At 41.9% G+C, this 27,301-nt stretch overlaps 1 protein-coding gene across 3 annotated transcripts in view; it reads right to left on the reverse strand.

The window, feature by feature from the left end:
• Nucleotides 1-27,301, reverse strand: part of CTDSPL (CTD small phosphatase like) — a 122,162-nt gene that overhangs the window by 28,296 nt on the left and 66,565 nt on the right. For all 3 annotated transcript variants that reach the window (XM_054481962.2, XM_054481963.1, XM_063662035.1), the window contains exon 2: nucleotides 8,691-8,845. In XM_054481962.2, the coding sequence (XP_054337937.1) occupies nucleotides 8,691-8,845 (155 nt within the window). The remainder of the gene's footprint in view (nucleotides 1-8,690; nucleotides 8,846-27,301) is intronic.

Genomic DNA, 27,301 nt, shown 5'->3' on the forward strand with positions numbered 1-27,301 from the left:
CCTGGCACCTTTCTGAGCTCTGTTTTGACACTAAGAACCATTTAGCAACTTCTTGATTATCTCCAACCCCTAGTCATCACCTCTGCAGCATAAGAGCAAGTATCATTTCCTCTTGAGATGATCTCCAAGGTTTCTTCCTTTTTCAGATTTCCGGCTTGTCTTAAGGATTTTAAGCTTCCTTCTGACATCACTCAAGGCAGAGCTATGCTGCTCTCCAACAGACAATGCAATCAAATAAATCAAAGCTTTCAAGAACTTGCACAGATAAATTCATTTCAGAAGCTCTTAAATAATATTATTCCTAATACGGGGACTCAAGAGTAGGTCACTGCCCCTACAGACATATTTGGTGGAGGACATACTTTTAAAAAAACTTTTATTTTAGGTTCAGGGGTACATGTGCAGGTTTGTTATATAGGTAAATTGCATGTCATGGGGGTTTAGTGCACAGATTATTTCATCACCCAGGTAATATGCATTGTACCCAAGAGATAGTCTTTCCATCCTCACCCTCCTCCTAACCTCCACCCTCAAGTAGGCCCCAGTGTCTGTTGTTCCCTTTGTTGTCCATGAGTATTCAGGGTTTAGCTCCCACTTATAAGTGAGAACTGCGGTATTTGGTTTTCTGTTCCTGCATTAGTTTGCTTAGATTAATGGCCTCCAGCTCCATCCATGTTGCTGCAAATGACATGACTTCTTCTTTTTTACGGCTGCATAGTATTTGGTGGGGGAGATTTTAACCAGAAGCTCACAGCCTGTTTGGGTCTCCTTATTTTTATTTTATTTTACTTTACAGATGGGGTCTTGCTCTGTCACCCAGGTTGGAATGCAGTGGTGTGATCACGGCTCACTGCGGCCTCAAACTCCTGGCTCAAGTCATCCTCCTGCCTCAGCCTCCTGAGTAGCTGGGACTATAGGTGTGTGCTGCCATACCTGTCTGGGTCACTTCAGAGTAGGGTTTCTCAACCTCAGCACTAGTGACATTCTGGGCTGGATAACTCCGTTGTGAGGGACGTCCTATTTGTTGCAGGATGTTTAACAGCATCCCTGGCCTCTACTCACCAGATGTCAGCAGACACTCTCTCCCCTTCTAGTGACAATCAGTCTTCAGCTCTGCTCTAGTAGGAGAGTGCAGACAGCCCCTGCACACAGGTGCACCTTCAGAACACACTTTTGATGAGATGAGCACGCCAATGACGCGCGAGATCACAACAATGCATCTGAAGGGCCTGACAAAATGCCCACTATGAGCAAGCAAAGGTGCTGATCTAGAAGGATATTTGGCCTTGAAAATTACCCTAGAAGCTTACATGTATGTATGTGTGTGTATACAGCATGAGGTATGCATATATTTGTGAGTGTCCAGCAATCTGTTTTACGCTGTCTTTGCCCTTAAAGGTCCTCCATGGTCTTTGCCATTGGGGTGCTGACTCCTCCCAGCCTCTGGAGGCTTCTGGTCTACAGGTCCAGGTTGTGGCTGTGATGGTGGCAATGGCTGCTAACTCAAGCCGCTGCTGCAGAAGCAGCTGGAAACGCAAAGGCTCCAAATCCTCATTTCTCCAGGGCAAAAGTAAATATGCAGGGTGGATGGAATCCTAGAGGTCATCTGTCCCATTCTGTCCATGGCCTTCCTTCTTCCTCTGGCATGCTGAATTCTGAGAGGCATAGATACCTAAGGACTCAGCAGTAGAAATGGGCCTGGAATCTGCTTCCACATCTAATAGACCTGGGCTTTGTGTTCTGAATGTCCTGAGCAAGCGGGGTGCAAGAGGTAGAGGGTCCTCCTCTGGGAATTCGCTGCCCTACTCTGACAGGGCTCTTTCTCTGGCGTCTGGTCTCCTGGATTGACTAGTCAAGTGTTATGGAAACGACGTATCACCCCACTTTGGATTACTAAATTAACTCAAAGTTAATATAATTCTTTAAAAAGCCATCTTGACAAATGTTAATAGAAGGAAGTTCATGAATGAACAGTAAGTCCAAGTGAGCTCAGCTCTGCTGGAGGAACTGCCTCTAAAGGCCTCTATTTCCTGATAGATATGGCTGAGTATTCCAGGAAATCTTCCAGGGCTGCCATGCCATTTCCTCATATCATTTCATCTACAAAGATACTAAGCTGTCTTCCTTATTTTCTTTCTAAAAATTTCTCGGTTCTTCTTTGACATTTTTTGTCCCAGAGGAACTTAAGCCTTTCTATCCAGAAACAGCACACACATTTCTCATAAACATGAGAAATCAAAATCTGTTATGATTTGAATCAACTTTGGTGGAGTCTTTTGGGTTTTCTATGTAAACAGTCATGTCATCTGCAAATAAGACTAACTTTGTATCTTTTCCATGTTTATACCAATTGTCTCATTTTCTTGGCTTATTCCATTAGCCAGAACCTACCACTGATTTTCCTGTGTTGGTTGCTGTTTATTTTTAGAAGATAGCTTTTTATCATGTATAGTTTTCTTCTTTGGCAGCATTGTTGATTTTATATATAAAGATTTATGGGCTACTATACAGTTCATGTATTAGACCATTTGTCATAAAGTGCCCCTATTTATCCTGTTTAATGCTTTTGAATTTGAATTCTGCTTTATCTGATATTAACATTGCCACTCTTGCTTTCTGTTTGACCTGCGTTGTATATTTTGCCCGTTTCTTAATTTTCCACCTTCCTTTATCTGTATATGTTATGTCAGAAACTGTCACCTACTGTAATTGTCATTAGCACTGTCCACCAAATAATTCCAGTTTTACTTCTGAATATGTGGGAGGATTACACTTCCATTTCTCTTGAACTTAGATGCAGTCATGTGACTTACTTTAGCCAATAAAATGTAAGTTGAAATAAGGCATGTTTTTCTGAGTTTTCTGAGTGAAAACTTTAAGAGCCAATGTGATTTATCACATTTCCTTTGTCCTGCTGTGACAGTCATGGAAGCAAAGAGATGGGGCGTAGGCATGTGAATGAGGATAAGATGGTTATACTGTCCAGTATGGTAGCTACTAGTCACATGTGGCTACTAAGCACACAAAATGTGGCTGGTCCAAATTAAGATGTGCTGTAAGTATAAAATACACATCAGATTTTGAAGGATTAGTAAGATAAAAAGAATATAAATTGTCTCACTAATATTTTTTCTATTGATTACATATTGAGACAATATTTTAGATATAGTGATTAAATAAAATGTTATTAAAATTAATTTCACTTGTTTTAAAAATATTTTCATTAATGTGGCTACTGGAAAAAATTAAATTATACATGTGACTCGCATGATATTTCTGTTGGATAGTGCCACAGAACAAAAGGCTCAGCCTCAGCCAACCCATTATAAAGAAGTAGCATGAGTGAAAAATAGACTTTTATTGTTTAAACCTCTGAGGTTTTGAGGTTGTTACTGAAGCATAAACAAACCCATATTGACTAGTGTATCTACTCATGAGTCATTCCTCCCTTGTCCTGATTTTGTTGAGAGCAGGAATATGCTGGGCTAAATTCCTCCCCTGTTGCTATTGGATAGCCATGTGACAAATGGCTATACCCAATTGGTTTGACTAATTCAACTGTATGCTATTTCCAAGAATATACCTGTCATCAGATAGAAATGATTTTGGCAGTAAGTAAAAGAAATCTACCAGGCACCGTGTCAGGCCAATAAGACATAAACAGAAGTCTCCTGGGTTTTTCTGTGAAAGCATTTACTTTCCATAAAAGGGACTGACACGGCCAGGGCCACCCCTTCCTATCTTCTTCCTTTAAATGTGGATACGATATCTGAAGCTTGCGACTTTGAGATCATAAATAGCAAGCATGAGGATGAAGGCAAACATACCAAGGATAGGGGAGCAGAAAGACAGAAGAACAGATTCTTGATGGCATCATCAGAAATCCAAATCCCACCAACTACCTGACTCAGGCTTTTTATGTGAGAAAAATAATCCCCTATTTGTCTAAGCTATTATTTGTCAGCTTTCTTCCTTTTCTTTTCTTTCTTTCTCACTTTCTCTCTCTCTCTCCTTTCATTCCCTCTTTCTCTCTGTTTCTTTTTTTCTTTCTTTCAAGACAGGATCTTGCTCTAGCACCCAGGCTGGAGGGCAGTGGAGCAATTAAGGCTCACTGCAGCCTCAACCTCCAGGCCTCAAGTGATCCTCCTGCCTCAGCCTGTCAAAGTGCAGGGATTATAGACATTAGCCACCATGCCCAGCAGTTTTCTTTTACTTACTGACAAAATCATTCCTATTTGATGACAGGTATATTCTTGGAAATATCATACAGCTGAATTTGTCAAACCAAACTGATGTAGTCTTGGTCTTTGTTAGAAGAATCTAGTTCATCAAACTAGGTTTTATGCCTATTATTTATGTTATGTTTGCTATTTATTATCTTTTATTTGTTCTTTTTCCCTTTCCTTAATTTTGATGGCTTGTTCAATTTGTTTATTTCTCCTTTACTCCCTCTGTGAATTTTAAAGATCTATTTTCTAATTGTGCCACTTGTTACAGTTCTATTATTAGTTATATTCCTAATAATAATATTTATTTCTACATTGCTTTTTGAGACAGGGTCTTGCTCTGTCACCCAGGCTGGAGGGCAGTGGTGCGATCATGGCTCACTGCAGCCTCGACCTCCTGGGTTCAAGCAATCCTCCCACTTCAGCCTCCAGAGTAGGTGGACTATAAGTGCACACCTCCACACCTAGCTGATTTTTTTTTTTATTTTTTTTGTAGAGATGGGGGTTTCCCTGTGTTGCCCAGGCTGGTCTCAAACTTCTGAGCTGAAATGATCCTCCTGCCTTAGCCTCCCAAAGTGCTGGGATTACAGGAATGAGTCACTGCACCCAGCCTATTTCTAACATTTTTTTTGTTTTTTTTTTCTAAGACTGAGTCTCGCTCTGTTGCCCAGGCTGGAGTGCAGTGGCGCGATCTCGGCTCAATGCAAGCTCCACCTCCTGGGTTCACGCCATTCTCCTGCCTCAGCCTCCCAAGTAGCTGGGACTACAGGCGCCCGCCACCATGCCCGGCTAATTTTTTGTATTTTTTAGTAGAGACGGGGTTTCACTGTGTTAGCCAGGATGGTCTCGATCTCCTGACCTCGTGATCTGCCCACCTCGGCCTCCCAAAGTGCTGGGATTACGGGAATGAGCCACTGCACCCAGCCCATTTCTAACATTTTTAATAATTATATCATAACTGAGTATCAATCTCACTCAGATTTTTATTTTTTGTTCCCTCTCTGAATCATTACATATCTAAGAAACTTTTGTCTCAATAGATAAATGATATCTTGGTCACATACAGAATTTTTGGTTTCCATTTTTTTCTCTCAGTAGCCTATAAACATTTTTTCATAGTCTTCTGGCTTTTAGTGTTGCTGATGAGAAGTCTGATACTAATATAATTGTTTTCCTTGAAAATAACTTATTCTAGTAGCTTGTAAGACTTTCTCTTTGTCCTTAAACTTCAGAATTTCAACAGATACATCTAGGCATGTGCTCCTCTACTAATCCTGCTGTCGACTTGGTAAGCTCCTTCAATCCACAGATTCAAGCTTTGTTTTCAGCTCAAGAAAATTTTCTTCTACTACTTTTTCTCTTTCTGGAACTCTTAACATTTGCATGTTCCATCTCCTAGATGCCTGCTGTTCTCTCTCACAATTACCATCTCTGTGTTTCTGGTCTGAATTGTAAGATATTTCTTCTTCCATTTGCTTTTCCAGAACATGAATTCAGTTCCCAGCAGTGACCATTCTCCTTCTGTTTGTTTACTGAATTTTTATATTTAGAAATCATGAGTTTTTAAGTTCCAAATGTTACTTTTGTGCTCATAATTCATTTCCTGAGTTGTCCATTAAAGTTCTCTTCCATCTCTTCCATTAGTTTTACCTCAGTGGGAGTCTCATTACAGTTTTTTTCAACTTGGACTTTCTCAGTGGAGGCTGCATTTTTCTTTGCTTGCATCAGGTTGTGTGTTCCCTCAGTGTCTGTGCAGGTCAGTCTATGAGGCTCTCTGGGAAGTGGCAAATGAGGGAGTACTGCAAGGCCCAGCAGAGCCCAAGTTAACAAACCTCAGAGATGAAGAAAGCCCCTATACTACTGGCTCCTCCCAGGCACAAGCACTGGAAGCAATCCAGCTCACCAGGGCAGCCCCTCCAAGGACCACACACATGGTGTGGGCAGTGCGAGCCCTTTCCAAGGCGATCTGCCAGCTCCTTCTGGCTAGTTGACCTCATGGGACTATACATTCGAGTGTTTGTCCAAGGACGCAGGGAGACATAAGCATTTTACTCTGTTGGTGGTTCCCTGCTTCTTACTGAGTACCAGAGAGAATAAATCCTGTGCCTGCTCTCTACCCTGAAGGTGTCAGGAAAACTGGGGGCCTTAATGCACTTTCCAGGCTCTACCAGGAGGCCCACCTGGGTTTATCCTGGGAGGGAATTTTAATAGTCAGAGCCATGTGCTCAGGCTGTCATCTTCCCAGAATTCCCTTCTATACATCCACATGTGGTTTTAAAATAATTTTTTAAATCATAAAAGTAATTTAAGCTGATTTTATGAAAACTGAAGGAAGTATAGAGGGAAGGAGAAAATCCTAGCTATAATTCTACCAGTGTAAGCAATAGGAGAAAACCTCTTCATATTTCAGCATCTGTCCTTCTAGTCTTATAAATGCTTGTGTATGTGTGTGAGAGAACAAGAGAGACACTCTATCCATTTCTTCATATCAGCAATATTTATGACATATCATTTTGAAGGGCTATATGCTATTTGACTGCATAGTTATTCTATAGTTTTTTTAACCAACTGCCTATTGTTGAACATCAGGTTGCTTATAATTTTTCGGTATTATAATCTATGCTGGATGGTACCTCATGGTTAAATCTTTGCACATTCATAATTATGTCCATAAAGGGGAACTGCCTGCATCAACAAATACGGATATTTTTAAGGCTTTAAGATGATATTGCCAAATTTTCCTCCAGAAAGGTGTCATCAATTAACAATGTTACCAGCAACTTATTTACATTCTCTATCCTCCCTCCTACCACTCCATGCTAAAACAAAATATTGTGTTTAAAAATATCTTTGATAAGTAGAGAGCTGGAAAATGGTCTCTCATTATTTAGTTTGCATTTCTTCCATTACTAAACATGTTAAATAGTTTTCATGTATTTATATGTGCAACATTTTTCTTATTTTTTCATATGTTTGACCATATGAAAACCTTTAGCCTAATTCCTATGCTTCTACACTCCAAGCCTGTGAGACAAACCAGGCAACAGTAGTGTTCTCAGCCTTGCAGAAGCAATGTGGCTACTGCCACCACCCACAGCCACTCCTGGTCTATGATATCAACAAGACTAAACCATCTGTATTTCTTATTTTGTGAATTACCTGTTTGTGTCCTTTGCTCATGTTATTTGGAACATAAAGTTGTATGACTTTTGTGTCCTCAAATGTCAACTATCTTCATGATGAATAATCTTCTTTCACTGATTTTTCCTGAAATTCCATTTTGACTGAGATTAATATTGTAACCCTTGTTTTCTTTTAATTTATACTTGTATGAGGTCTCTTCGCTCATCCTTATTCCTTATACATATATATATATATATATTTTTTTTTTGAGATGGAGTTTCAGTCTTGTCACTCAGGCTGGAGTGCAGTGGTGTGATCTTGGCTCACTGCAACCTCTGTCTCCTGGGTTCAAGCGATTCTCCAGCCTCAGCCTCCCAAGTAGCTGGGATTACAGGTGCCCACCACCACGCCTAGCTAATTTTTGTATTTTTACTAGAGAAGGGGTTTCGCCATGTTGGCCAGGCTGGTCTCTAACTCCTGACCTCAGGTGATCTGTCCGCCTTGGCCTCCCAAAGTGCTGGGATTACAGGCGTAAGCCACCGTGCCTGGCCTCATCCTTATACTTTCAACTGTTCTGAGTAACTTTGTTTCAGCTCTGTGTTAGACAGCTTGTGGGTAGATTTTGGTTTTTGACCTATTGTGACAATCTGACATATTTTATTTGATACATACAAAAGAATATATAACACGTTTGTTATTAAACAAGGTAGTTAAACTCAATTATTTTATTGCTAGCTCTTCTCTATGTCTGTTTCTCTTTTTATCTATTTGTGAGTCTGCTACTGGTAGTTTAACTGTTTCATGCATTCAACTTCCCAAGAGAGAATGTTATAAAAATGTGAAGTGACTCATGTAACTCCCATCAAATATAATCCTTAGTTGCTAAATGAGATATCCTTTATCAAAAAAGGTTATTTTTCTTGGTAAGTTCAAATCTTTAAGTAAATGGCTGTACACATACTATCACATATTCTTTTCTTTTTGTTGTTTTTGAGACATAGTTTCGCTCTTATTGCCCAGGCTAGAGTGCAATGGTGGGATCTTGGCTCACTGCAACCTCCGCCTCCCAGGTTCAAGCGATTCTCCTGCCTCAGCCTCCCTAGTAGCTGGGATTACAGGCGCCTGCCACCACGCCCAGCCAGTTTTTTGTATTTTTAGTAGAGACGGGGTTTCACTATATTGGCCAGGCTGGTCTTGAACTCCTGACCTCAGTGCTGATATTACAGACGTGAGCCACCACGCCTGGCTCTGCATATTCTTATTCAGGATATTCATCAAGGATGGGACAGAGATGCTGCTGCTGCAGTTTTATGGAGGGCACAGTTCCTCACCAGTACTGACCTTCTGAAGCCCACCATTCTCCTCCACCAGTGGCGGACGCACACTGGGGCTGCTGGGTGGAGGGGCCTCCACATTGTAATCACGGAAGCAGCAGAAGAAGGAGCTAAGGATGCTGCGGCTCCTCTGCTTCTTTAAGCTGACGTTGCACTGGGAAGCTGGAAACAGAAACAGAGCACACTGTGGCCAACTGCAGCATGTACTGATAGTTGTAATATAATGCAAAAATCTGAGTGTGCAGTTGCCCCCCAGACTCCAGATTCCAGCCCTGAGGGCCTGCTCAGCAGGAGAAGATGAGGGGCTCCTGGAAGTTACTCTAAAGAACCGTGAATCCAATGTGAGAATCCCAGGAGCCAGTTAGTTGATGGAGTCCAGTCCCTCTGGCTGGACAGGATCCCTTTGACCTCAGCCCAGCAGGGGCTGCCTGCTTATTAACTGACCCACCCACAGGGTCGGTCCCCATCTGCATTCCTGAACCTAGCAGATGAAGTATTCCCACCCTGCACCAAGCACTACTTCAAAACAAACATCTTTTCAGGCACAAATCAGACTTGACACTCCCTGGGAAGCATCTCTCCATTATGGATACCAACAAAGAATCACTTTGAATCTACGTTCTTGGACATCCCCTGCTCACTATGGAAATGACTAACTTCGTGGGTTAAGAAATGAGATATGTAAAGGCACAAAAGAACCGCCTGCTTAAACTCGCCAAGAGTTTGTCAAGAAGTTGGTGGGGGCCTGGATCCACAGAGCTTAGGGCTGAAGGCTTCCATTACACTTAAAAAACATAAACAGCAGGAGATGTTGGATGGAGAACACATGTTCCTGCCCAAGTAGGGCGAGCCAGGGCAATGCCCATCTTCATGAGATCCAGGGCAATACTGTGCCCTGGCCTGTTCTGAACTAAGGCACTGGAGGGAGTGACACATCTTTTCTGTTTATCCAAGGCTCAGGACAAGCTGCCACAAGCCAGGAATAAAAGGTGAAAATTAGTATAGATGAAAAACACCCCTCAGGGAAGGACTGACAACTTCGAGGGGCAGGAGTATTTGCCTGGGAATGCAGCCGGGACTGTCCCACCACATGCCATGCCTGGGCGGATCAGTGGTGCTCTGAGAAGAGGCCGTAGGCAAGGGACCATGCTTAGGATTAATGGGAAAATCGCCAGAGCAGGAAATGATTTAAGTCCACATGATAACTGTTGGAGCTTATCTCTTCTCCCAAAAAGCAATTCTGGCACAATTCCTCTTTTTGTGCACTTACGAGTGATTTGTGTAACACCTAGTTCCTCCCAAGAGATCACAAAATCTTTGCTGAATGTTTTGGGGGTACTCTTCTGCCAGCAGCAAAACTAAGTGCATTTAGATGGAAATTCTGAAAAGGGACTGAAAAGCTGTTATTCCAGCAACTCCACAGATATGAATGGTTTCTACCCTAGGTTTGGGCAAATGGCCCAGTAAGTATGAATTTAAGATCCGCACTTACTAAAGATGAGCTTCAGAATCATAAATCTCTGAGAAAGCTGGCTGTTTTTATCTTCCTCAAGCATCCTTGGGTGCCTGTCATAGAGTACCAGCCATCTCATTTCAGGCATCTCATTTCAAAGGCAGGTCAGGCCAGACCAGGCCATTGGGACCGCCAGGCATGCGGGCCGCCTAAGTGGCAGTGTGGGAAGAGATAATAATCACTGTTTATCAAGGGCCAACCCTGTAGGTCCCAATGAGGTTCACAAACCTCATCTCGCATACTCCTAAGGAGATAGGTATTACTGCTTCCACCTTCCTGCCGAGAAAATACAACTATTGAGAAAATACAGCAGGATTGTGTCGGTTCCTTTGCCAGATTCAAACCCAAGTGGGCCTGTTTCCAAAGTGTGTGATTTCCCCATGTGCCATGCTGAATACAATCTTGAAACAATTTAGGTTAGATTAAGAAGGTGGAACATGCCAAATAGGGAGAGAAAAGCACTGCAATAAACTTGTATTTAATATAAATGATTCGTTAAACCATTTCATTGTTACTCTGGGTGTTTTAATTTTTATGCCACACTCAGATAATTTAGTCAGGGGAAGAAAAAAAATCTTTTCCCTGGCTGATAGCACATTCCTCTGCAAGTAAACAAGCTATTTGTTCATGTCTCAGAGACACTGAGCAGTCTGCAGAAAGCACCTTCCCAGGTCCTATTTTCATCCTTGGATCACACGAATCTTCCCCATAACTAACTAGCTAACTAATTAACAAATGAACTTACATACTAAAAAAATCATAAACCTGGAACCAGTACACTACTCATAATTTCTACCACATGATTACTTACTCTACAGAAGCTACACACAGCTAACGGAGTCAGTAAATTAGTTATCTGAGCATCTGGGAGGCCATAGTGCCTCCAGACAGGGAAAGGGAGCTTACCCAGGTCTTTCCTTCTCTGTATAAAGAGTGAAGCAGCCAAAGTGGTCTCATTTTCATAGCTGTGGGAAGTTCCAGGATTCTTCCTTTCAAATAAGGTTAGTTCTAGGGCCTGCAGGAACCTCTTGGAGGCTCAGTGGCTAATTTTCTAATCACTCTTGGATTGGTCTAGAACTCTCAAAATAGGAGAAGTGGGAAGGGTAAATGGAAGGATTTCCTCAGGATCAGCACTGGCCTCACCCACCCTCAGCATTCACTTGTTCCTGAATAGGGCTCCAGACGTGGGTGCTCTGGACTAATGACCCTACTGCCTTCCAGCCCCAGCTGCTACTTCTCTCCCCCAGCTATCATCCAGAAGGTCCTTGATTTGCTCATAAACTGGTAAGAGAGTTTTGGTTGACACATGAAATAAAAATTCAGTTTAATGGACAAATGTTGACATCATAACATTAGATGAAAAAGTTAATATATATTATTGTATATCTGATTTGATCATAACTAAGCAAAGCAAACTAAAAAAGATAATTGAGAAAAGATTTGCAAGAAATATGTCAAAAGGTTAACAGTAATTAATTGTCAGACCATAAGTGTTTACATTTCTTCCACATTTTCCAAATGTTTTCTGGTAATTATGTATTGCTCTAATAATGGGGGGGGGAAGTAAACAGTCTTGTTAAACTGTCTTTTGGAAACTTTGTGCTATTTCTAAACCATATCCTCCTTCTAATTCTCAACCTTCAGCCTAATTCCTACGCTTCTACACTCCAAGCCTGTGAGACAAACCAGGCAACAGCAGTGTTCTCAGCCTTCCAGAAGCAATGTGGCTACTGTCCCGGCCCACAGCCACTCCTGGTCTATGATATCAACAAGAATGAACATATCCACCAAACTCAAAACCAGAGGAGGCCCATGTGAAAAGAAGGTACCAAAGAAGTGTCCTTTTCCCAGGAGAATGCTCCTGCTGGCTTTCTCATCTGGCATCCAGCTCCACCGCTCATCCTCCTTGTACACACAAAAGGGGTCTTGCTGCTTTCTGCTTTGACCAAGACTTTACCTCTCACCACCTTTCCTCACTTGCCCCCTTTACATGTTTCCACTGATAAGACACATGAGAGGTCTCCTGGTGGCCCAGGTATCCAAGAACAAGGTCTTTTAGGATATTAAAGATAGTTGAATGCATACATCTCCCCATAACATTGGTTTTAAGAAATTACTTTGGAAGAGCAAAGGAGGGAGTAGCAACTATGAACGTCAGTCTAAAATATTCCATAATGATTTTCATTTTTAAAAATCAGACTTAGGAGGAAGAAGTCATCAAAAGTCATTCCAAAGTTTTCTGTCACTTTTCCCCGATAACCTCCTCTATCTAAACCCAGCACCTGCCCACCTTACTCCCTAGCTTCCTCCATGGTAGACTCCTCATCACACTGACATCCCTTCTCCCACTCCTCCTCCCCTCATTTCCCCACTTCTCAGAGCATCCTGCTCTTCAGAGCCTGGCTCAAAGCCAACCTCACCCAGGAAGCCTTCACCAACTGCCCCACGGAGATCGTTTGTTATTTGGCCACTAAACTCCCAAATGAATGTGTGTATGACTGAGCTGTGTCTTTGGGCCAGGCCAGTTCATCCACCTGTCTGCTGGACATCTCCTCTGGATGCCTCTGACTCAGCATATCTAAATGGGGCTCACCACTCCCCTCTTCACTCAGGGTACCAATATCCTAAGTTAGACATCTGTCGTTTTCCCTCATTAAGTTGTTGGTTCTGACATCCTAATCGATTCTTAAATGTATCCTTAGCAACTCCTTGTCCCTGCCCTATCCTGGCTCAGGTCCACTACAGTTGCTTTTTGACTTGTCTCTCTGCTGTTGATTTTGCATCCCACAATTAATTCTTGACATGACAGGTAAAGCCCATCAAGTTAGAAGAATGTGTGGTGGTTAGGAATGTGGGCTCCAATGCCAACTTGCCTAGGTGTGAAATCTGGCTCAACCAGCAATAGTACAGGACCTGGGCAAGTTGTGTGACTTCTTTGTGCCTCAGTTTCTTTATCTGTAAAATGGAGATAATAAATACCCATCTTAGGGTTTGTTGTGAGAATTAAATGAGTTCTTATAACAGTGCCTAGCATAGAGCAAGCACTCCATAATTTTTGTTTGTTTTTTAAAGACAGGGTCTCACTCTGTCACCCAGGCTGGAGTACAGTGGTACAATCTTGGCTCACTGCAACCTCTATCTCCGGGGCTCAAGACATCCTCCCACCTCAGTCTCCCAAGTAGCTGGGACTATAGGCATGTGCCACCACGTCCAGCCAATTTTTCTGTTTTTAGTAGAGACAGGGTCTTGTCACGCTACTCAGGCAGGTCTCAAACTCCTGAGCTCAAGTGATCTGCTTGCCTCGGCCTCCCAAAGTGCTGGGCTTACAGTTGTGAGGCACCACACCCGGGCTATACATTTTAGCTTTTATTATTATAGTCTCATAAAAGCTTTTACTTCATAAATGAGTGGGGGTTCTCCAGGAACGCTGGATCAAAGGCTGGATTCTGCAGGCGTACATTTTTTTCTCTGCTATCTGACAACTAGGAGAAACAACTCACTATAACAGATCTTGGTTACATAAACTGTAATTCAGAAAGCAAAACTAGAAAAATCTCAGGAAGTGATTCTAATCAATTGCTCTAAAAATTAGATATAGACATGGGGAAGGAAAAGGGAGGGGTTGCGTGTCCCAGTGAGCTCTGCTGGGGGCTGTTTTCCCTTAGGAAAAAAACAATGCTTTCAAGTGGAGGTCAGGAAGCATACACTCTCCCTCCCCAATTCCCTTACTTAATTCCCTCTGGGGCTGAAGCTTAGCTCTCTTCTGCAGAGCATTCTGCCTGCTGGGTCTGCATCTGGTTCCAGGGACTTCTTGCCTCAAGCTGTACATCAGAAAGGAGCATTGAGGAGGACCATGCAAGGAGGACCACAGAGGTGGCTAGCTGACCCAGCAGTCTCCCCTGTGCGGTCCCCCAACAGGCTACTACATGCTGCCATTTTCCCAAGGCTCAGCCTGGGGCAGGCCTGCTTTGAAGGACCACCCTCTTTCTCCTCCTTATCCCTGTCAATGAAAACATGCCCGGCCCGAGTGCAGTGGCTCATTCCTGTAATCCCAGCACTTGGGGAGGCCAAGGCGGGCAGATCACCTGAGGCCAGAAGTTTGAGACCAGCCTGGGCAACATGGCGAAACCCTGTTTCTACTAAAAATACAAAAATTAGCAGAGTGTGGTGGCGCGCCCCTGTAATCCCAGCTACTCAGGAGGCTGAGGCACAAGTTGCAGTGAGCTGACATAACACCACCACACTCCAGCCTGGGTGACAGGGTGAGACTCTGTCTTAAAAAAAAAAAAAAGAAAAAAAGATAGAAAGAAAGCATGCCCATAGCCGGTCCCAGCACACAAAGATGCCATGGGCACAGATACCCCACAGGGAGAGTAAAGAGAAATCCTTGATAGAGGTAGATGAGGTGATCCTAAGACTTAACTTTCTCCATTTCTGTGAGCAAACTCGGGTGGAGCAGAAACCCTGGAGAGGGTTGTGAAGAGCTGGAGATGTGGGGCATGGTCCTTGTGTATCCACTGGAGGAACATGGTAACATGTGGCTCTGTTTTCCTGGATATGCCCTTAGAGCTAATGCTTCTGCCTAGGCCCCTGGCCCTGGTGTCATTGCAGCCCAGCAAATTAAGACCCTGTTTCCCACTCGTACACATTTCTCCCTTGCCCCCTCCCATGGGCTGGGGACCTCCTATCTGCCAGCAACAGGCTTACAGAGGGTCTATGAATGGGGCAGCTTAAAGTGCACATATAGACAATTGCCTTCCTCTCTAAAGACAAGACAGGAAGCCTTCCAAATGCTTCCCTGGTCTTCTAGGCAGAGTGCTGGCCCAGCAGCAAGAACCCGTATCTTCAAAGCACCAGTTACAGATGGGGAGTGTAGTGGACATCTGACATTTTTTGCCTGCCAGAATCCATTACCCTTCTTTCTGGTAAAAGTTCCTCTATTTTCCTCTGGGGAACCACTCTCACCCTACCAATGTTCTGTCTTTTATCAAGGGCTGGCCAATCTGAGCCACATGACTGGCTTAGGGATGGGCACGTGACCCACCCTGGGCCAAAGACTCTGCAAGGATTCATGCAAGCCCTATTGGAAGACATATTTGCCTTTTGCTGGGTTTCTTAACATGGCAGGATGTAAGCCTGGAGCAACTGGTAGTCATCGTTGCACCTCGTAAGAAATACCTACCTGAGCATGAAGCCAAAACTGAGAAAAAAGGAGCTGGGTTACAAAGAAGGACAGATTTCTGACGACACTGAGGACTTGGTTTTATTAAAACCAGACCCTTCTGGAATTTTCAGTTATGTAAGTAAACAAATTCCCTTTTGCTCCTAAGCCAATATAATTGGGTTTATGTGATTTGAAATGGAAAGGATTGTCTCTCAAAATGTAAGCTCCGATGCTAGGCGGTACAGAAGCATTGACCAACAACATAGGCAGGAGTCTGACCTCATGAAGCCCACATCTAGCAGGAGAGACGTTTGAATATGTACTTCTGGTACACAATGAGTCTTGTTAGGATGGGAAAGTGCAGGGCACTCTTGGGGCCCAAAGAAGAGCACATAGCCCAGACTGGGGACTATGAGTAGGGAGGGGTATAGAAATGGCTTTTTTTTTTGAGACGGAGTCTCACTCTGAAACCCAGGCTGGAGTACAGTGGCACGATCTCGGCACACTGCAACCTCTGCCTCCCGGGTTCAAGTGATTCTCCTGCCTCACCCTCCTGAGTAGCTGGGACTACAGGCGCCTGCCACCACGCCCGGCTAATTTTTGTATTTTTAGTAGAGATGGTGTTTCACCATATTGGCCAGGCTGGTCTTGAACTCCTGACCTTGTGATCCATCCGCCTTGGCCTTCCAAAGTGCTGGGATTACAGGTGTGAACCACCGTGCCCAGCCCAGAAATGCCTTCTTGAAAGAAGCTGGGCTGAAAGTTTCATTAATTTTTTTGTGGTGGGAGGAGCAGGTGAAACAGCAATGTGTAAAAGGCCTGGTGTGAGAGAAAGCACAAAACATTTAAGAAAACAAAGGAGTAGCAAGGAGTATGAGATGGGAGTAATGACAGCAAGGGCCTTGCAAGCCATGGAGATGAGTTTGGATTTGATGTTATGGAAAAGGGGAGTGACGGGATCAGATTTGTACCATGAATGTCACTGTCTTAGCTCTGTAATTAAAACTACTGAGTTTAAACTTTAAATTATGACCAATGCAGCCAAGATCCAGGATATTTGCAAATTACACAGGTTGCCATTTAAAAGCCTAGAGTGAAATTTTTTATTTAGAAATTGACTTTAAATATAAGTTACATGGAAAGAACACAGGCTTTGGAATTACATTTGGGTTCAAGTCCCAGCCCTGCCACTTGTTAGCTGGTGTGACCTCACCTACCTCCGTAGCAACAATAATACAGGAATGATAATCCCTACCCCACAGGACTGTTGTATGGGCACAGTGAAAACATGTATGTTTGTGTAAGAGAGAAAATCTACCAGCAGCTTCAAACATAACAAAAAATTGTGACTGGTTTAGGTACAGTGCAGGGTCTCACTGTGAACATGGAGATCCATTTAGCTTGTATCCAGACAACGGTCCTCACAAGAACAGCCTGGCTTTATGAAAAAACATGTAGGCAGATTCATTTTGTTTTTGGTTATGTGAAGTCTAAACTTAGAACATTAAGTAGCTCTTTAAAACTTTACCTCCTATCCAGTAAAGTTTTCTCTGTATAATAATAACAGTAATGATGATAGAAACTAAATAAACAAAAAGCAGCTCCACATGTGGGACTTAAAACAAACCTTAGGACTCAGGTCTTTTCTATGAAATCTCATATTAAATATGGTTAGAAAGAAAGTGTTGTAATTAAAAACATGAAATGGTGGCACGCATCTGTAGTCCCAGCTACTCGGGAGGCTGAGGGAGGAGAATCATTTGAACCCACGAGGCGGAGGTTGCAGTGAGCCGAGATCACGCCACTGCACTCCATCCAGCCTGGGCAACAGAGCAAGACTCCATTTAAAAAAAAACAAACAAAAAAACAAAAAACATGAAATGTTCAGGGCAAAGTCCACTGAAGCTGACAGTGGGGCTTGGTCCTTCAGTGGCCCAAGAAGACTGGTCTGAAGAGCTACCCAACAGATGTTTATGTTTATGCCAACAGATGGAGGCACAACTGGGTCCACATCCAGCTCATACCATAGGCTGAGGGTGCATTTCTCTTGTACTTCCTGACCTAACTGGTTCCCTTCAGTATCCAGAAGTTGAAATAAAAGCCCCAAACAGCCAGCATTTTTTAATTAGTGTGATATCTGCCCATGCCATATAACCAGTGACTTTTTATATTCTTTCATTCTGATCTGGTTTAGATTCAAGATGTGGGGAGGCTTTGGAACCATCCTTAACCCCTGGCTTCAGGACCCAAACCTCTGAAGTCTGCACCGATTCAGAGCTTCACATACTCACATTCCTGAGCATACCCACCCACATGCATACACAGCTTTCATCTCTCCTTATCTGTGATCTGACCTAAAACTCCCAGCACCCCACACACCTCTACACAATCAAAGGAGTTCAGGACAAGATCAGAGTAGCTGGAATGTAGGTGGAAATGTTTGCTACTCACTATGAATCCATCCCTTATCATTCTAGTTTCTCCTCAAGTGAAGAAACTACAACTTGGTAGCTACAGAAAACAAAGGCTTGCCTTTCATTTCTATGGTGCCGAGCCAGCCTCTCACAATATAAATGTGCTGGCACAGGGGCCGGATCCCTGAAGACCCAGCATGATATAATTTTCAGAAGAAAACTGACTTAACACTGACAAAGATTCTTTGCTTGACCAAACTTCAGTCAGACTCCTAAACTCCTAGATCCACCTGCATACTTCCTTGTAAAATCCAAATTTAGCAAGATCCCTGCTAAGTCAGTTTAGCAAGAATCCCCCATCCTCCATATCTGACTGCTCTTGATACATAATTGGGTTCCTCACCCTCCACCATCTCCCAGGTGATGATTGATCTACCCTGGCCTGTCTTCATCAAGAATCCTGTTAGTTCAGTGCCTCATTCCACTTAGCACTGGTGTAACAGAATACTTGAAACTGAGTAATTTATAAAGAAAAGAAGTTTATTTGTCTCACGATTCTGGAGGTTGAAAAGTCCAAGACTGGGTAGCCCAGCTGGCGAGGGTCTCACGCTGCTTCAACTTATGGTGGAAAGCACAAAGTGGAGGGGGTATGCACAAAAGGAGGGAGGGCAAACGTGAGGAGGAGCCTTGCTTTATAACAACCTACTCTCAAGGTAACTAACTAATCCAGTCCCACAAGAACAAGAACTCACTCGGGCCAGATGGCATTTGCTTACTCATGAGGGATCTGTCCCTGGGACTCAGACAGCTCCCATTAGGCTCCACCTCCCAACACCACTACAATGGCAACTGCACTCCAATATGAGCTTTGGTGGGGACAAACCACGTCTAAACCATAGCAGTCAGATAAGCCACAAGCCTCTCTACCTCTGATGTTTCTTCTTAGCAGTTTTCTAGTTTTCTATCCACTGACTCCCACTCTACTCCTTGGCTGTGAGTACTCACTTGTCCATGCTGTATTCAGAATTGAGCCTGGTTTTGGACTGAGGTCTCTTTCCCTCTCCTGCAACAGTTTTCAATAAAATCTGCTTTTGCTGTTTTAACTACTGCCCAGGTCTGGTTTTCTCTGACAACACACCAAATGTACTGCGAATGACTCAAAGCACCAAAAGCCTGCCCTCAAACTAGCTTCTTTCTCATCACAAGAGCAGAACTAAGAAGGTAATCCATCGCAGATTTACATTGTTCAAGTATTTATAGCAGAACATTAAACATATGCTCTGTACCAAGCATCAGTGGGGACATCAATGCTGTTAATGCTACAAAACTGAACACTGAAATTGCCCAAGTGAAGGCTATTTCTTCACATGTGGGAAGGTCAGAGCCATTACAACCTTAAAGAAATCATAGAGTTGAATTCACAACTATATTATTACGGAATAAGCTAAACACCTTTTTTTTTTTTAACTGGGGAGAGGAGGAACTCTTTCTGAAGGCCAGGGACATTTAAATGAATGTGCCATTTCTTCTCTTTGAGAATTGGGCTGTAATCTCTGGAATGCATCCCAGGGCCGTGGTTTGGAATGGGTGTCTAACAGGAAATTCTGGGCAGTCTATGCATACATTACATTCCTTTCCCACCCTGAAAGAGTGGTCAACAAACACAACTGTCCTCTGTTTGAATAAAAGGGGGAGTGTTGGGAGTGGTAAGAGGCCAGGGCACAGACCGCACAGAGTTCAAAAGCAGATGTGGCTGCTGAGAATCCAAACATCCTTTTCTTCTAGAAAAGAGACTCAGTCACTAAGAGTCACCTTTTGAGATACCCAGTCAGTCCTTCTCCTATTTCCATGAGATAAATGTCCCCAGGGAATTCCTACTGGACACTCTATAAAAGAAACGTACCTTTGAAAGCTCATTTTCCCACTGCAGTACTGGCAGTAGTCCCTCCAGCAGTGACAAACCAAGGGAAGGAGCAAGGCTGATGGCTTAACAATCGTCAGGAGGGATTCTGCTCTCATCTTCCACAAAGGCAGATGTGTTTCCCCATCCACTGTGGGTTCATAACAACTCACATTTGTTGAGTGCCTTATTTGTGTGTGCAAGGCCCCTGACATAAATCGTTTCTGGTCTTCACAGTATGCAATACTGACATGACCATCCCATTTTCCGATGAGAAAACAGAGACTCAAAGTACATATTCTCAACTATGCATCGGGATTGCTGGGGTTCAAAGCCAGAACAACCTGACTCCAGGGCTCCCAGCTTTCCCACTTGCCCCTCCCTACCTTTCCCCGGCACTCTTGTAGGTTTTGATCTAATTTCCATAGAGAAACTCTGAATCTGAGGCCCAATGCTGCCTGCCTTCACTCCAAATGCCACGTTTGAAAACTACTCCAGAACAAACCAATAACACTCATGGTAGCCTTATTAGATGAAGCCAGACAAGGTCCCACCACACCTTAAATGTATCCAGGCCACCAGCCTCTCACTAATTCTGCTTCTCAGGAGAGCCCCTCTGCTGGAAATGCCCTTCCTTGCCTCAGCACTTCCCTAAACCCCTGTGACCAAGGTCACATAGCTTCTAAGTAGCAGGGCTGGACATAAACCACATTTGTATGAGTCTAGAATCTGAGCCCTTAGCCATAACTGCACAGAGTCTGTTTATAACATTTAGAGCCAAAATAAGTAACAGAACAAAGGATGTGAACAGATAATGCACTTAAGAGGAAGTAAAGGTTAAAATTTAACAATAATCAAATAAAAGTTTAAACAACAAGGCCCCCCCTTTTTTTAACCTATTAAATGAATAGAAATGATAAAAACATATAGACGATGGTGGTGAGATTTTCACGGCACAGGCCCATTCACTCACATGTCGCTGGTTGCTCTGTAAACTGGGACAATTCATTTGAAAAGCAGTTGAGTAACGTGTCAAAGACTGAAGTATTCATGCAAACAATATGAATGTCCAACAGAGTAGGAATAGTTAATAAAATCAGTACATAGCAACTGGAGGGAACACTGTGTAGCCACAAGAGATGATCACTATGAAGACATGCGGGGAAGCGTCTGTGGTCAGTATTAGCTGAAGCATCTCAGGCACATGCACACATACCCTATATCTGTAAGTCGGTAATGAATGCCTGTACAAGCTCTGGAGAGTAGGCTCCAGGGGTACAGGGACCTTACCTATCTTGTTCATATCTGAGTCCCCTAGGACCTAGAAACACGTTGGTATAAAATAGGCCTCTAATAATAGATGTTTACTGAGTGAATGACTATATGGACGGAAACACAGAACAATGAGAATGACTGATATATTCAAAAGCAATAGCTCCTGTTATCCTTCCGGAGATAGCTCAAAGAGCGCCACTTTCCCAGGAATCCCTCTTGTCTACTGCAAGCCTCCCTTCTCCAAGTAGTTTTAACCTACGCCATCCACATATGGCCAACCCCCTATTTGGGGAACCCAATTCACAGCTCCCTGCTACTTTTAGCAAAGATGGTAACTCTTGCTTCCTGTAAAATAATTAGTGTAAGTTTTCAGAAGGAGATTACATAAAATATACGAGCATGTTGAGTGTGGCTATTTCTGGATCATGGGGCTAAGGTGATTATACTTTTCTATTATTTCTAAATTCGCACAATCTATATCATGTTTATTATGGGAAAAATCTAGTAAGTATTCAAAAGTGTTGGTTTCTACTTAATAAAATGTAAACATTTTCACATATCATGAGATATCATTGTATCATCTTTTTTTTCTTTCTTTCTTTTTTTTTTAAGAGACAGGGTCTCGCTCTGTTGCCCAGGCTGGAGTATGTGGTGCAATCATGGCTCACTGTGTCTCGACTTCCTGGGCTCAAGCCATCCTCTCACCTCAGCCTCCTGAATAGCTGGGACTACAGGCATATGACACTGTTCCTGGCTAATATTTTGAATTTTTTTTTGTAGAGAGAGGGTTTCCCTATGTTGCCCAGACTGTTTTCTAACTCCCGGCTTCAAGAAGTATTCCCACTCTGGGTTCCCAAAATGTTGGGATAACAGGCCTGAGCCACCACACCTGGCTACAATCTTATTCTGATTTATTCCATCATATGGACATATACTGTGCCATAATTAATCTAACTTTGGACAATTATGTTGTTTCCTTTAAAAATATACGTCACAGCAAATGCTGCAATTTGTTTGCAACAGTAATACTGGGAACAATCTAGTTGTCCATCAATATAAGACTGGTCAGACAAAATAAAATATATAATACATCCAGTATAGAATATTATACAGGTGTTAAAAAGAAGGATGCAGCTCCATATGTATTCGTAATAGTTAATACTTATGTAAAATGTGCCAACCTCTATATACTTCATGTATCTTGACTCATTTAATACTTACAGTCATTCTATGTCTATGAGGTAGGGACTACTATATCCATTTTATAGATGAAGAACTTAAGGCCCAGAGAAGTTAAAAAACTTGCCCAAGATGACTTAGCTAGTAAAGAGTGGAGTTTGTTCAAACCCAGGGGTCTGTGCTCTCAATCTCTGCACTATATTGCCTACTGAGAATGGAGCATACTCCGAGAGACAGTAAATGAGAAAAGCAAGGTGCATACAGTAGCTTGCTAGGTCCATGTAGCATGCTACCATTAACCTCTAAATACAAAATTAAATAAAATTTTAAAACACATGTATATGTACAATCTTATATGGGTAAAGAGTATCTCTGGAAATATTTATAACTAACTGGTTGTCCCCTGGGAGAGAAATCGGGAAAATAGAAGACAGAACTGGAAGGGAGAGGAGAATGATTTTTCCCTCTAATCCCTTTTGTATCTTTTGAATTTTATATCATGTATTAAAATAATAATTCTGTATCATGCATTATTTTAAACTCCAAAAGTAATTCTTTTTTTTTTTTTTTTCTTGAGACAGAGTGTCTTGCTCTGTTACCCAGGCTAGAGTGCAGTGGAGCGGTCTTGACTCACCGCAACCTCCACCTCCCAGGTTCAAGTGATTCTCCTGCCTCAGTCTCCTGAGTAGCTGGGATTACACGTGCCCGCCACCATGCCTGGCTAATTTCTGTATTTTTAGTAGAGATAGGGTTTCACCATGTTGGCCAGGCTGGTCTCGAACTCCTGACCTCAACTAATCCACATGCCTCGGCCTCCCAAGATGCTGGGATTACAGGCGTGAGCCACTGCACCCAGCCAGTGCACATAATCTTTATGTGCATGTCAGATTATCCCCTTAGAAGAAATTTCTAGACATGTAATGGCTGGCACCAAAGTCTGAAAAAATGCCAAGCCTCTTGATACCTATGGACAATCTGCCACCTAGGAAGGCAGTGCTAGTGTGCACTCCCACCCATAGGGTGTTCCACTAAAGCTGTGCCAGTAGAAGCACTGATGCCAAGACAGAGACTTAACGGCCTTTGCCAATCTGAAAGGTAAAAACAGCGACTCAGTGTTGTTTTAATCTGCATTTCTTTGACTGCCATCCCAGTTCTACATCTCTTTTATGCATTTTGGTCATTTCTATTTCTTCTTTTGAGAACTGTGCTTATATACTTTTTTTTCTCTATTTCTATTTTTTCTTTGATTTATAAGAGTTCCTTTGTCATATATTAGCAACATAATCCCTTGACTGTTCTGTATGTTGGAACTGTTGTCTCAGTTTGTTTTAGGCCTTTCACTTTTGTTTATAGTTGTTACGGATCTGCAGAAGTTTTAAGCTTTTAGGAAGTCACATCTAATAATCTTTTTTAAAAATGGTTCCTTCCCATTCTAATACGATATACTATTCACTTATGTTCTCTTCTAGCAAATATCTTTTAAAGTAAACATTTAACTGTTTGGGGTTTGTCCTGGTATACAGTAGGATGTATAAATCTGCCATTTTCCTCCAAAAGATTAATCAAATATCCTAATATTTACTGAACAATTTATCCTCATACAGTGATTTGGGCATCCTGTTCGAATCTATCCTGTTCTCTTCCATTCCATTCTCCTGCTTGTGCCAGTAAAACACAGCTTTGCTACTGTAGATTTATTGTTTTATGTTTAATAGTACTAGTCTCCCTTTTACTTTTTTTTCCCAAAAATTTCTTGGCTAGTCTAACACTTTACACTTGCAAATGAATGTTAGAGTCACTTTATGAAGCCCTAAAACACACCATTGGAACTTAGTTCTATCAACTTGTGAAACATACATCTACTAATTCTAGTTAATTCTTTTTTAAAGCAGTTAAATAAAAGTTAAAATGAAAAAGTAAAAAAAAAAAAAAATTGTTATAGCTTAGACCTAAAAACTGTTCCAAGATTAAGACTGGCCCTGTTTATCAGCTGAAAATTGATTATTATTACTACAAAATGTTTCATGTAAGCACTATAGTAACCACAAAGAAAATACCTATAGGAGATAAAAGAAAATGAGAAAGGAATCAAAGCATGTCACTACAAAGAATTAATGAACCACAAAGGAAGTCAGAAAGAGAGGAAAGAAGGACAAAAGGACTGTAAGATAAATAGAAAACAGTTAACAAAATGGCAATAGTTAAGTCCTTTCCTATCATAATTAAGCACAAATGGATTAAACTCCCCAATCAAAAGACACAGAGGGGGCTGGGTGCAATGGCTCACATCTATAATCCCAGTGCTTTGCGAGGCTGAGGCTGAGGCAAGAGACTCACTTGAGGCCAGGAGTTTGAGATCAGCCTGGGAAATACACTAAGACCCCATCTTTTCAAAAAACTAAAAATGTTGGCTAGTTGTAGTGGCGTGCACCTGTAGTCCCAGCTACCTGAAAGGCTGAGGTGGGAGGATTGCTTGAGCCCAGGAGTTCAAGGCTGCAATAAACTGTGATTGCACCACTGCACTCCAGCCTGAATGACAGTGAAACCTTGTCTCGAAGGAAAAAAAAAAAAAAAGACACAGAGGAGCTGAATAGAGGGTGAAAAAGGCAAGACCCAATTATACACTGTCTAAAAGAGACTCACTTTATATTTAAAGACACACATAGGCTGAAAGTGAAAGGATGGAAAAAGATATTCCATGTAAACGGTACAAAGCAAAAGTGGCCATACTTATATCAGACCAAAAAGACTTTAAGTCAAAAAGCTGTCACGAGACAAACAAAGATATTACATAATGATAAAAAGGGGTTACATGTTCACCAGGAAGATATAACATCAGAGCACCCAAATACATGAAGCAAGCACCGATAGAACTGAAGAGAGAAATAGACAGCAACACAATAATAGTAGATTTCAACAATGATCAACAAGGAAACAGAAGACCTGAATAACACTATAGACCAAATGGACCTGAGACACAGAATATTCCATCCAACAGCAGAAGAATATGCATTCTTCTCAAATATGCAAAATACTCTCCAGGATAGATCACATGTTAAGTCACAAAACAAGTCTTTAAAAATTTAGGAAGAGACTAATTATCTAAGTGTGGTGGCTCATGCCTGTAATCCCAACTTTTTGGGTGGCTGAAATGAGAGGATTGCTTGAGGCCCGGAGTTTGAGACCAAGCCTGGGAAACACAGCAAGACCTCATCTCAATAATAATAGTAGTAGTAGTAGTAGTAATAATAATAATAATAATAATAAAGAAAAAGGAAAAGAAAAAATTAGCTGGGCATGGTGGTGTGCTCCTGTAGTTCCAGCTAGTTGGGAGGCTGGAGGCAGGAGGACTGCCTGAGCATGGGAGGCTGAGGATGCTGTGAACTATGATTGCACTGCTGCACTCCAGCCTGGGTGACAGAGTGAAACCCTGTATCTAAAAATAAATTTAAAATAAAAATTAAAATTTTAAAAGACTGAAATCATACCAAGTATCTTTTCTGACCATGAAATGAAACTAGAAATCTATAGAAGGAAAACTGGAAAATTCACAAATATGTGAAAGGTAAACACCATACCCTTTTTCTTTTCTTTTTTTTTTTCTTTTTTTTTTTTTTTTTGAGATGGAGTCTCACTCTGTCACCCAGGCTGTAGTGCAGTGGTGCGATCTCGGCTCACTGCAACCTCCACCTTCCCGGTTCAAGCTATTCTCCTGCCTCAGCCTCCTGAGTAGCTGGGATTACAGGACGCGCCACCATGCCCAGCTAATTTTTGTATTTTTAGTTGAGACAGGGTCTCATCATGTTGGTCAGGCTAGTCTCGAACTCCTGACCTCAAGTGATCCACCTGCATCAGCCTCCCAAAGTGCTGGGATTACAGGCGTGAGCCACTGTGCCACTCTTGCCATTTCTATTGAACGCATTATGGGAAATTCTAGTCAGGGCAATTAGACAGGAAAAAGATATAATAGGCATACAAATCAGAAAGGAAGAAGTAAAATTATCACAGTGACATGATCTTATATGTAGAAACCCTAAAGAGTCCACAGAAAAGCTGTTAGAATGAATCAATGAATTCAGCCAAGTTGCAAGACAAAAATCAAGATGCAAAAGAGAGATCTGCTTCTACACACTGACGATGAATAAACCAAAAAGGAAATTAAGAAAACAATCTCATTTACAATAACATTAAAAAGAATAAAATACTTAGGAATAAACTTAACTAAGGGGGTGAAAAATCTGTACACTGAAAACTACAAAACATTGCTGGAAGAAACTAAAGAAGATCTAATAAATGGAAAGACATCTGTGTTCATGGAGTGGAAGACTTAAATATTGTAAAAATGTCTGTATTACCCAAAGCAATCTACAGATTCAATGCAATCCCTATCAAAATCCAAATGGCTTTTGTTTTTGTTGCAGAAATGCGAAAAACAATCCTAAAATTCATACGGAGCCACAAAAGACCCTGAATACCCAAAACAATCATGATAAAGAACAACAAAGCTGGAGGCCTCACACTTCCTGACTTCAAAACAAATTACAAAGCTATGGTAATTAAAATAGTATGATACTGGCATAAAGACAGACACATAGACCAATGGAACAGAATAGAGAGCCCAGAAATAAACCTATACACGTATGGTCAAATGATCTTTGACAAGGACGTCAAGACTACACAATGGGGAAAGGATAGTCTTTTCAAGACATGGTGCTGGCAAAATGATATCCACGTGCAAAAGAATGAAGTTGGACCTTTATTTTATGCCATACACAAAAGTCAACCCAAAATGGATTAAAGACTTCAGCATAAGACCTGAAACTATAAAAAGCCCAGAAGAAAACACAGGGGAAAAACTTCATAACATTGGTCTTAGCAATGATTTCTTGGATATGACACTAAAACCACAGGCAATGAAAGCAAAAATAGACAAGTGGCACTACATCAAACTAAATAGCTTCTATGCAGCAAAGGAAACAGCACAGTGAAAAGGCAACCTAAAGCATGGGAGAAAGTATATGCAAACAATATATCCAATAAAATAATATCCAAAAAAATATAAAGAATGCTTACATTGCAGAAGGAAAACAAAAACCAAACTACAACCCAAATAACCTGATTAAAAAATGGTCATTTGCAACCACTGAAGTACAGAAAAAATAAAAAATGGGCA

Source organism: Pongo pygmaeus, chromosome 2 (assembly GCF_028885625.2).
Source record: "Pongo pygmaeus isolate AG05252 chromosome 2, NHGRI_mPonPyg2-v2.0_pri, whole genome shotgun sequence".
Classification (NCBI taxonomy): Eukaryota; Metazoa; Chordata; class Mammalia; order Primates; family Hominidae; genus Pongo; species Pongo pygmaeus.